Source organism: Panthera pardus, unplaced genomic scaffold, assembly GCF_024362965.1.
Source record: "Panthera pardus isolate Hobbes unplaced genomic scaffold, ASM2436296v1 HiC_scaffold_8, whole genome shotgun sequence".
Classification (NCBI taxonomy): Eukaryota; Metazoa; Chordata; class Mammalia; order Carnivora; family Felidae; genus Panthera; species Panthera pardus.
In genome coordinates, this window is record NW_026527013.1 from 15,452,916 (window position 1) to 15,465,339 (window position 12,424).

The 12,424-nt window shown below is 48.5% G+C and overlaps 1 protein-coding gene across 13 annotated transcripts in view; it reads left to right on the forward strand.

Moving 5' to 3' along the window:
• Window positions 1-12,424, forward strand: part of LARS2 (leucyl-tRNA synthetase 2, mitochondrial) — a 188,454-nt gene that overhangs the window by 107,381 nt on the left and 68,649 nt on the right. For 12 of the 13 annotated variants that reach the window (XR_008420593.1, XR_002071834.2, XM_053898226.1 and 9 more), the window contains one exon: window positions 10,451-10,558. Coding sequence is in view for 10 of the 13 variants with exons in the window: in XM_053898226.1 (XP_053754201.1) it covers window positions 10,451-10,558 (108 nt within the window). In the remaining 3 variants the exon portion in view is untranslated. The other variant, XM_019416538.2, reaches the window with a different exon arrangement.

The window sequence follows — 12,424 nt, forward strand, 5'->3', positions numbered from 1 at the left end:
CCACCCAGGCGCCCCTAGTGTATCATGTTTTTAAAACAGTTTCTTCTGGGGGCGCCTGGGTGGCGCAGTCCGTTAAGCGTCCGACTTCAGCCAGGTCACGATCTCGCGGTCCGTGAGTTCGAGCCCCGCGTCAGGCTCTGGGCTGATGGCTCGGAGCCTGGAGCCTGTTTCCGATTCTGTGTCTCCCTCTCTCTCTGCCCCTCCCCCGTTCATGCTCTGTCTCTCTCTGTCCCAAAAATAAAAAAAAAAACAAACAAACAAACAAAAAAAAAAAAACCAGTTTCTTCTGGAATTCTTATTTCTGGTCCCATCCCACCTTGTGCTTAATGCTTTGGCTCATGTACTGTCCTCTCTTGGGAAGTGTGGGTTTATTCCCAGCATTATTTCTGCTGCTTTGCAGAAGGAGTCCGATCAGACATGTCATATTTAATTCTTTTATCATCCCCAGCCCCTTCAGTTTAAGCTTTGCCTTTCTTATTTCTGATGGTGCTTCGTATCCTCGAAGCTTTTTTGATTGGATGTGCAGGTCAGCCCATCTCTTGTTGGTTCACGTTCTTTAAGTCCGGATCCTATTCAGATTCACTAATGCACAGTCGTGTTTCAGCTTCTCAAAGCATCTTCATTCCGATGGTGTACCTATGGGGGGACGGTGGCTGTACATTCAGACCATCCTGGTGGAAATGATCATAAGGGCCCTTTGCAAACAACAGTGCTTATATGTATACTATGTAATAACCACAGGGAAATGTTACCATTTGACTTCAGGTGAGTATTAGTACAGTCATTGTTGATAAAAACTGAATGAGAAGCTCCTTCATGTGGTTAATTTCTAGGTTTTGCAGCTGGAAGAAGCTGCCTTTTGTTTAATGAAATAAAGATACCTGAGGTGTGCCTGGGTAGCTCAGTCGGTTAAGCGGCCGACTTCAGCTCAGGTCACGATCTCACGGTTTGTGGGTTCAAGCCCCGCGTCGGGCTCTGTGCTGACAGCTCGGAGCCTGGAGCCTGCTTCGGATTCTGGCTCTGCCCCTGCCCCGTGCGTGCTCTTTCTCTCAAAAATAAAAATAAACATTAAAAAAATAAAAATAAAATAAAGATACCTGAAAAGAGTATAGGGGTCCCAGAATTATATCTGGATAATTCATTATTTTGGGTGTGCCATTGACTTAGTTGAATGAGCCATATTTTTTTGCATTTATTAATGGGAGTTGAATAAATTAATGGTTGCCAAACTGTGCCAAAGCCTTGGTATTGATGGAGAGGGCTCGGAGGAGAGAGCAGGGCATCTCCTGGAATGGTTCAGCCTTCGGCTCTTACATATATATCAGGTTTCCTCTGATTTCATTGGAAAGATGATATTGGGGCACCTGGGTGGCTCAGTCAGTTAAGCGTCTGACTTTTGGTTTGAGCTCAGGTCATGATCTCACAGTTTGTGGGTTCGAGCCCTGTGTCAGGCTCCATACTGGCAGTGCAGAGCCTGCATGGGCTTCTCTCCCTGCCCCTCCCTCACTCACTCCGTCTCTCTCTCAAAATAAATAAACTTAAAAAAAAAAAAGTGATTTCACAGCACTTTTAAGAAGAGTCTCAAAACCTGCTAGTTCCCTAGGTTTGGGATTCTGTGAACCTGTGAGATTTCTACAAATTGGGGTTGGCCAAGGTGGGGAAGGGAGGCACTGCCAGCTGTTTGCCAGATGTAAGGACCAGACACGAGATAAGATGAAGTCCAGCTACTGCCACCGTAATTGCCCCCAAAAGAAGGAAGGGTACATGAGCTCAACAAAAGACCCCAGAGAAACAAAAATAGCCCTTCGGATTGAACAGCAGCATACTATAAAACACTCCCCACATTGTCCCTGGTCTGGTGGAGATGGGGGCGGGGGGCAGGATGAAGGAGAGGTCCTTGGGGGTCGTTGGGCTGCGTTCTCTAAATCCCCGTTCATCAAAAATCAGTGACGTGTAACGCGCTTGTTTTCCAACGGGAACCAAACGGGGTCTGCTGGGTTGTTCTCAAGATGTTGATTTCATTTGGTTTATTTTTAAAATTTCTTCTGGTTTTTAAAAATATTCATAGATTTGGTAAGGTGTTAAGCAGGCGCCCTCCCCCCCCCCATAATTAGCATATGAAAACATTCATATTTCATTCTATTCAAACCTTTTGTCCTCACTGAGATTCGAATATTTCAAGCAAAGCACCTCTTCCAAAAGTATCTCAGCCTTGACAATTCAATCTAGAAGAAAAACACGATGAAAGGACTTACATCCTAGTGACTCAGTAAATGCAGAGGAAGGCTGAGTGTCACGTGCAGTCACCACTGGAACCTGTCCACTCAGAATTTTCCATGGCAGGAAGGAATAGAATGGGATACGGAGACGATCTTCAAATCATGTAACGTAGGTTTTACCACATGGAAAGACACCAGCTCCCATGAGACCACAGGTGGCTTTGCTTGGAAGTTAAATGGAATTTATTGATTATTGGAGAGGAAAAGCCGTGGGTCGTTTTCAGAGTTTATCATGCACTGGTTACGTGCTTGCAGGCATTTAAGAACCCCCTAAATTGTTGCATAAATTAGAAAGCTTTCTAGAACATGCAGTTTCACCAGAAGATTGATTGCTAATTTATTAATATATTGTTTTATAATATGTGATTACTGTATTCAAGATTTTATACTTTTGTTACAGTGATGTGTCAAGACAGTACAGTATCAGCTAGTAGAGATACCTATGGAGATATTGAAACTTTTTAAATGCACTGGTATTAGTTAGGAAACACAGTTGCAAACAACCTGAAGTTACTCTGGTTAATTTCAGCCACAAAGGAATTGATCAGAAGAGGATCAGATTACTCACCTTTGGGTGGGAAGGCTGGAGACCCCGGCTTTGGCAGGAATCAGGGAGAAAAAGGGCAGGGCTGAGATTGTGCCCAGGAAAGGTCTGACCCCTATCAGTCCCAGAATCTCCGGCCTCTCACTTCTAGTGCCCCTGTGCCTCTGGGTCCCCCCACAGTGTTCCAAGACTGTGATAGGTTACAATCAATGTTTAGCTTGCACAGAGGGGGAGAGTGGGACTGGAAAAGCTTCCACAGTTGGTGGCACTCACAATCTCGGATTGTCCCCAAGAAAGAAGAGCCTGTGGGTGCTGGGCAGCTAACGCAATAGAAATTCACTGTGCCACTGGGGAGAACAGTTGAGGAAGAGGCTTCGTAGTTAAATGAGGGCCGAGTAATGTACTAAGGACCAGAATTTTTGTCCTGGCTGCAGTTAGCTAAGTGAGGATGGGCAGATTGCTAAGCCTCTGGAGGCCTCTGTGTCCTCATCTGTACAGAGAGGGAATTTTAGTGACATCCTCGGCCCTATGACCCTATAACCAGAGACTTCTTTCCAGGAGTAAAATTTAAAAAAATAAATGAGATAATAAAAGCAGGCAGAGTCGTAATAGGCATCTCTTCAAAGTTAGAGGATGGTAAGTGGACACTATGTGAAACCCGGACACGGGAGAGCTGAATTTAAGTGCGTTGATGGCCAGGTGGTCATTCCACAGCAGGTGTGGGAAGGGACGGACTTGCGGGGTGACCCAGGGAAGATCCTGGGGACTTGTGTCCTCATCTGCGAGGTAGAGATACTACCACCGGACCTGCGCTGTTGTGAAGAGGGAATTCGGCATCGATCGTACAAATGCCCGGCCCGTGGGAGGCTACTTGGAGGTTACTCCCCCCTGCCTGGTGGCCGGGGGCCTGGCCCTGCAGTGCTGCTCGCCCGCCTCTCCCTCCAGTGGAGGGAGTGACGTGGGAATTTAACGAGCACCTGTCCAGCACAAGGCACAGTCCTGGGCTCTGGGCCCGGCCATGCGGGGGTTGTAAAGAAAGCCCAGGGAGTCTGAAGTTGAGTCACGGGGCTTACAGGCCGACGTTCCCCTGTGCCCTGCCCTCTGGGAGCCTCCTGGGGGTTACAGCTGCCACTTCTGCAGTGCCAGACTTAGTAACTTGTTGCTTTGCTGTCGCGTTTTCATTGCAACATGAAACGCAGATCACCATATAAAACAAGTGTATAGCTTCTCTATTTATTTTAAAGCAGCCTCCTTTGGAGGTCAAGATGCTGAATTTTGCCAGCACCCCAAAGACCTCCATACGCCCCTTCCCAATAATAAATGTCCTTCTCTGCCTCCCAAGTAGCCACTGCCCTGACTTTTAGGATAGGCACTTCCTCGCCGTTTTCCCTAGTTGTGTCATCCACGTGTGCCTCCCTGTACTCTGTGGTTTATTCTTACCCTCCCTTTAAAAAAAATGTGTTTAAATAAAAAACATTGTTTTCAGTTTATTTATTTATTTTGAGAGAGACAGAGACAGCACGAGGGGGAGATGGGCGAAGAGAGAGGGAGAAAGAGAATCCCAAGTAGGCTCTGAGCTGTCAGCACAGAGCCTGATGTGGGGCTCCATCCCATGAGCCATGAGATCATGACTTGAGCCGAAACCAAGAGTCAGATGCTTAATGACTGAGCCACCCAGATGCCCCTCTCCCTTTTCTTTTTTTTTTTTTTTATGCCTTTTTTTTTTTTTAAACTTTTAAGCATGTATTCATTTTTGAAAGACAGTGGGGGAGGGGCAGAGCGGGAGGGAGACCCAGATTCCCAAGCAGGCTCCAGGCTCCGAGCTGTCAACACAGAGCCCCATGCGGGCCTTGAACTCACAGACCATGAGCCAAAGTCAGACCTGACATGAACCAAAGTCAGAAGCTTAACTGACTGAGCCACTCAGATGCCCCTGATGATGCCTTTTAAGTGTTTGCCTCTTTATCCCTTTCTCTTTCTTATAATTTACCAGTTGAATAGCCAGGCTGTGTGGCCCATAGAGTTTCCTGGGTTTTGCTGATTGGACACTCATGGGGGCAGTGTGACATGTTCCTGTGTCCTCTGGAACCCCTGGCTCCTTTTATTACACCAAACACAATGTCTTCCATAGAGGAAGGAGCTCGGTGACCATTCTGTAATTGAAGTTGATGGGTACATGGAATCTTTGGTACATGATTCATTCATAATTGAGATACCACATTCCATTTCCTAATTTCCAAAGCCGCTGGTTACTTTGAAAAAACTGACTTCTAGGAAAGCCTCATTTTTTTTTTCTTTAAAAAATTTTTTTTAAGTTTATTTATTTATCTTTGAGGGAGAGAAAGAATGAGCATGAGCAGGGGAGGGGCAAGAGAGGGGGGGGGAGAGAGAGAGAATCCCAAGCAGGCTCAGCACGGAGCCCGAAGCAGGGCTCGAACTCACGAGCCAGGAGATCATGACCTGAGCTGAAATCAAGAGTCGGATGCTTAACCGACTTGGCCACCCAGGCGCCCCAGAGAACCTTGCTTTTAGATGGAGTATACACTGCAGTTCTAACCCACTTACTCGTTTTTCTCTCTCATGCATCTTTAGGACTGTAGATCCAAGACCGAATCCTGGAATTCACCTTACTCTCTGGGTTATTCTAAAACTAGTCGTTCCGTGTCTCAAGTCTGTGCTGGCAGTAACAGAAACTCTTACGGGTTTCTAATACTTGTTTTTGAGCTTTCTCAAACCATGTGCACATACGTAGCTGTGCAAATTCGTGTTCCGTTTATGTCAGTCAGGAAAGGGAGAGGTGGGGAAACTGCTGTTTATCTGAAAGAGCCAGGAAACAGGCCCTTTCCATCGGGTCAGTATTCCAGCCAGTGGAGCGTTCATCTCTGCCCGTGATGTGCATGGTTAATCAGTTCCCGAAGCATCCTTATCCAACTAGATACATGCACACTACACGCGGCCTATAATTGAACTCTGCTTTGATGCGTCAAGATCTTATACTTCCTCAAGCCATCACCATCAGTGATTTTTAGACACCCCAGAAGTCACATTTAAAGATGAATCTGGAATCAGGGGCACCTGGGTGGCTCAGTCGGTTAAGCATCCAACTTTGGCTCGGGTCATGACCTACCTCATGGTTTGTGAGTTCGAGCCCCGCGTCGGGCTCTGTGCTGACAGCTCAGGGCCTGGAGCCTGCTTCGGATTCTGTGTCTCCCTCTCTCTCTCTCCCCCTCCCCCACTCACACTCTGTCCCTCTCTCACTCTGTCTCTCAAAAATAAACATTAAAAAAATTTTTTTAAAGATAAGATCTTGTATCAATTTTTTTTTTTTTTTGTGGTCTTTGGTAACTTTCTCTTTGATTAGAACGCTTGCTGTGTTACAGTCATGGGATTGAGCCCTCTTGAGATCCCTAAGAGAGGAAAAGGAAGGGACACCAATGAAGTTGAAAGGCTGCCAAAGGGCCCCTTGAAGAGCCAGCCTCATGGTGCCAAGCCCATGGGAGGATAAGGCCACGTGTGCACTATCGGCCGCGTGGCCACTGGGACGGGTCTCCTGAAAGCAGAGAGCCTTGGCTATTCCAGATTGTTAGAGACGGGCTTCCTCTTTACTCTCGGGAGGAGGGGGAACAGAGGAAAGGGGGCTGCTCTCTATATTACCTTGACAGGAGGCCCATATCTCAGTTATGCATATTTTTCATGGATTCAAAGGGTCCACTACCCACCGGGAGCTGTGGGTGCTGTGTACCCAGTGGTGAACCCAAACGAGCCCGGTCCTTGCTCTCTGGGAGCTTACAATCCAGAGGACGGGCCCGACCGTCAAGGAATAAGCAAGCAGACCAAAGAAGAGATGGGCAATGAGGGAGGTGGAATAAGGAGAAATGAAGGGGTGCTTTAGACAGGGCGGCTGGGCCAGGCCGGGGCATTGCCCATGCCCAGGCCATAGGGCAGGCTGGGTGGTTTTTGAGAAACTGAAAGCATGTCCCTTTTTTTTTTTTTTTTTTTTAAAGTTCATTTATTTTGAGAGAGATAGAGAGAGTGGGAAAGGGGCAGAGACAGAGAGGGAGAGAGAGAGAATCACAAGCAGGCTCCACGCTGTCCGTGCCGAGCCTGATGCAGGGGTCAGACTCACGAAACTGTGAGACCATGAACCTGAGCCCAAACCGAGAGTCGGATGGTCACGCGACTGAGCCACCCAGGTGCCCCTGAAAGCACGTCCCTTTAGTTGAAGCATAATGAACAGTCGCAGCCGGAGTTCTGCCACCTTCTCAAATGTTCGCTCTTTATGCGTAAGTTGATGCGGAACCATTAAGTATTTTAGATTTCGCCTGGAAACCTCCCCCCGGCTGTGATCACAAGAGGTTGGAATGTATGTATGCCATTTGAACATGGTTGATTTGCTCCTGATTCTACTTAAAACGAGCAGCTCTAGGTGCCCTTGATCGTGTCCCGGGATATTGGGCACGCGTTCCTAGCACAAGAGCGTGTCATCAGCAACCTGTAGTGTCCCAAGCACAGATCACCGGGAACTCTCAAGTTCTAAAACTTACCTTATTACACTTTTTCTGTATCTTCTTTATCAGCTATTTGGCTTTCACGGATCTCCTTTCCACATTACCAGGTGGGCGTTAAAATACCCACAGTTTCTGCTTGATTACATTTCATTATTAAAAAGGTATTTTTTTCATCTTTCACGAGGAACAGTCCAGAAACGGGAGAAGCCTAGGAACGACCTCCAAACACCAGCAGGGTGGTTGGGTCTCGACGTTGAGGATCGTGCTGAGTGTCCCATCATCACTAGGTTCATTGGTGGCAGAAAGGAAGGGGGCCTGCGTCTATTAAGCCTTTGTGCGCTTGTCGTGTCCGAAGGACAACTTGAACTCACCGAGGCTTTCCGGTGCTCTCCCCCTTCCGTGTGGCACGCACATGTCTGACTTCAGTTTTCATGTCAGTGTAGCCCTCTGTTCCTCTTTCCCCTTCTTGTCACTCGAGACTGATGGCCCTGCCGCAGGAAGGCTCACCGTGTCACTGAGCAGCCAGTAAGCTCTGTTCCAGAACAGCACTCGCTGTTCCTTGCACCCTGCTGTGGGCACACACCCTGTCGCCCCACACACGGTAGGATTTGCTCGTCCCCAGCTTTCGTTCCTTCACCTGCTCCATTTTCCATTACCTGTCTGCTTTCAGATTCCCCTTCACTCTCCCTGTCTGTCCTTTTTGGAGCCTTGCTTTCCTCACTCACTCCTGTGACTTTCCTTCTCCTTCTCAGGGGGTTCATCCACCCACCTCTTCTCGTATCTCTCCCTGTTTCTCACTCCGCTCCTTCTCTTCCCTTCCTTCCCACAATTTTTCGGCTTCCTTGCCTCATCTCCAGGACCCATGTCTCACCTTCCATGATGCTAATTGCATCTGGCATTGAACTTTGATCAGTTACCCGACTACCAGCAGCAGGCTGCATGCGTGCATTGTTTAGACTTCACGGTAGAGACTCTGGCACGTTCTGCTTTGCATATGCGCAGGCCCCCAGCGCCTAGATGGGGTCCCGGTGTAGAGGGGTGGGTGGCTAATACATTGTGGTGGAGTAGAGAAACGAATGAAAGCATGGCTGGCCAGCTCGATGGGGTCCATTATATACAGTTTCTGGCTCAGAAGAAATTTCTGGATCTTGAAGCTTCCAGACTCTATCACATAGATGACACAGGATGGGTAGCCAGATGACGGGTATAGGAAATGCCCTGTGTTGTTTATCGCATGACTGAGTGCGAATCTCTGTGCTGGAGGGGAAAGAATGTTAGTAAGTGTGGGTTGTAGTTCTGGCTCGTCTGCTCCTGCAGCCTCGCGTCAGAAAGTATAAGCTCTCTGAGCGTAAGTTCGTTGATTTGAAAGTGAGCTACCCTACCCCCGAGCATGTGGGAAGAGATGTGTAGAGGCACCGTATGAATTACAAAACACTGGACAAGTAAAACATTGTTGTGTTGCCTTTATTAATCGTAATACAATTAAGAATTTAAACTTGGACTCTTTGCGGTGCTTGTGTGTTTCAGTCGATTAGGCGTCTGTTGATTTCAGCTCAGGTCATGTTTTCACAGTTTGTGAGTTCGAGCCCTGTGCCAGGCTCTGCACTGATGGTGTGGGGCCTGCTTGGGATTCTCTCTCTGCCTCTCTCTCTGCCTCTCTCTCTCTCTCTCTCTCTCTGTCTCTCTTCCTCTCAAAAATAAATACACATTTAAAAATAAAATAAAGGGGCTCCTGGGTGGCTCAGTCGGTTAAGCGGCCGACTTCGGCTCAGGTTATGATCTCTTGGTCTGTGAGTTCTAGCTCCACATCGGGCTCTGTGCTGGCAGCTAGGAGCCTGGAGCCTGCTTCAGATTCTGTGTCTCCCTCTCTCTGACCCTCCCCGTTCATGCTCTGTCTCTCCCTATCAAAAATAAATAAACGTTAAGAAAAAAAAATTAAAAAAATAAATAAAATAGTTAGACTCTTCACAATGTAAGTATGTGATTTGCTTTTAAACCCATCTGTTGAAGGAATGTGTCTCATCATCAAACGCTGAGGGACGGCATGTAGTTGAAGCCATAGAGAGTAACTCATAGAAAAGCCTCCCTTTTATAGGCATTTAGGAGTAAAAGTAGACAAAACAAATAACAGTGAAAATAGATACGCACTTCTTTAAAAATTTTTTTTTAATGTTTGTTTATTTTTGAAAGAGAGACAGAGTGTGAGCTGGGGAGGAGGGGGGCAGCAGAGAGAGAGGGGGATACAGAATCCGAAGCAGGCGCCAGGCTCCGAGCTGGCAGCACAGAGCCTGACGTGGAGCTCGAACCCACGAACCATGAGATCATGACCTGAGCCAAAGTTGGATGATTAACTGACTGAGCCACCCAGGTGCCCCTATTTATTTATTCTTAATGTTTAGTTTTGAGAGAGAGAGAGAGACAGACAGACAGAGTGCCAGCAGGGGAGAGGCAGAGAGAGGGAGATACAGAATCCGAAGCAGGCTCCAGGCTCTGAGCTGTCAGCACAGAACCCACTGCGGGGCTTGAACCCATGAACCATGAGATCATGACCTGAGCCAAAGTTGGACGCTCAACCGACTGAGCCACCCAGACGCCCCTAGATACACACTTCTAATAGCAAATATTTACACAAATCAGTGTGATGGTTTCCTTTATGCTGGTACTTTTAATGCAGAGATGTAATATATAGTGTTCTATTTCTGATACAGGTGAGTTGTAGAATGCCCATCCCCCTGAGCTGCTTATCTTAGAGTTTCAAAATTCACAAACTTGAACTCGTTTTGCGTACTTCCCAGACCGTGGGAGAGAAAAACGCACCCACTACACTCATCAAAGATGTTAATTAAGGTCTTTCTTCCTTAATTTGCTTCCTTCCTTGAAACCTTGGTCCCCTCCGAATAGAGAAAGCGGTCAAACCCATCTCACTGAATTGAGTCGTGCTGAGTGCGTCTGTTTCCGACCCTTGCCGAGCTCCTCGAGCTCCTCGGATTGGCAGGTGGGCAAGAAGGGCCCTGCATCCGGGGCCTCTGTTGGTGTCGCGCTTTTCCTGCCTCAGCCAGACCCCCCCCATCGTGTGCTGTCTCTGAAGTAATCCTTCCTTCCTCCTGTCGCCCCTACAGGCCATGCAGGACGCGCTGGCAGACCTTCCAGAATGGTATGGAATAAAAGGCATGCAGGCCCACTGGATCGGGGACTGTGTGGGCTGCCATCTGGACTTCACATTGAAGGTGATCAGGCGATAGTGTCCCCATCCATTAAAGCTCCCAGATGCCCTTCTGCGGTCTCAGAAGCCGCTGAGCCCATCAGCGGCTCGGGACAGCGCCACGGCCCTGTCGCGTGGAGAAACACTGCCGGGCGCACGCGGAATCCCAGGCTTCGTGGTGGCCGCATTTTTAAAGCACAAAGAAACAGAAACTGACTCTGATCACATGCTTCTACTTAACCCACTGTGTGCCGAAAATTCTCACTTTAGGATGCGACCAGTAACACGTTTCTTGAGGGATTAAGTTTACATTCTGGTTTTGGTGCAAAGTCTTTGAGATCTGTGCTCTCACGCTTTCAGCAATACTGGCCACTCCCCAGGTGCCCCGTGGCCTCATGCTGCTAGTGGCCACCCTCCTGGACAGCGCAGATATACAGAGCTTTCTGCGGGTCCACGAGCTCCCGGAAATGACGTGTGCCATGTCGTGTGGGCATTTTCCCGAGCAGCGGGCCCAGGGCTCCAAGGGGTTCATGTCCCAAAGCAGGTTAAAAGCCAACAGAGCCAAGGTTACCGCCATCTCGGAACTGGGCACCCTCGAAGCTGGTAAGGACTGGGGCTTACCCAGGGTTCCAGAGAGCTGGCCTGTGCGGAAATGCTGCTCAAAGGTCACTACTCAGGGCCCACCTACTCTGGAAGGTGCCCCTCAAACCTCTTCCTCGTGGTCCCTACAGACTAGATAGTTGTCATGTTGTCGTGTCTCACCTGGTGGGTTCTGTGTTTGTTTTTTAATTCTTCCGATGTCTCTTTCCTGCTCAAGGCTTTTGTGCTCTTTCTTTTAGCTCCAAACTCATCCCTCACCTTAGGCCAGATCTGGAGGAGGGGACAGCAGCCAAGAGGCAAAATTGACCTGCCTTTCTAGAGTCTTCCTACCGGCAGCCATAGTGGTGTCCCCGGGGTGGAGCTCACGCTGCCCTGTGCCATCTTCCCCACGGAAGTGGTCCCCCTCACCCCAGTGGCAGACATGAGAAGCCCCCCGTAAGAGAGCCGGGACTTTGTAAAACAAATCCTGAAACGACCAAATCCTCTTAGCACTCTTCAGAGAAGGTGGTCAGATTTCTGAATTTCTGTCCAGCTGCGACTTTTGTTCCAGCTCTCAGGGCCATCTCATTTGAGGGTCCCGTGCATTCGACTGGGTCCGGTCCCCGTGTCGAAGGCCTTTGCTCCTCAGCCAGGGTGAAGGCCGTGGGCCTCTGAGTCGTTCGGCCGCCTTACATGGGACGTCTTCCGTATTCTCTCCCTTTCCCAGCATTTTTTTATGAAAATGTTTCTGTCTCCATTCCTGGACCCCCCTAAAAATGAGTTGTCTCAGGGGAGGGGACAGGCCTGGCTCCATAGGTGACACCTGACTGGCACTCAGGCCATAGTGTCGACTTGCATGTCATTGGCGTGCAGTGAGCGCATTTGAAGGATCGTGTAAAGGGGGGAGCATCTGTCCCCTCTAGGTCATATAATTTGCATTCAGTTGATGCCTAATGTATGCCTCTTCCTTAAAAGGCATTTAAGCAGCCCTGGGAACACTCAGTCATGAGCTCAGCTGTCCTTTCTTTCCTTCTTCAAAATGGTATTAGCCTCAGTGACTGTGTTTTTGAGTAGAAGAGTAGATGCCTCGGGGCGCCTGGGTGGCTCAGTCGGTTAAGCAGGTGACTTCGCCTCACGTCATGATCTCACAGTTCGTGGGTTCGAGCCCTGCGTCGGGCTCTGTGCTGACAGCTCAGGGCCTGAAGCCGCTTCAGATTCTGTGTGTGTGTCACTCTATCTGCCCCTCCCCTACTTGTGCTTTCCCTCTCTCTCTCAAAAATAAGCAAACATTAAATAAATAAATAAATAAATA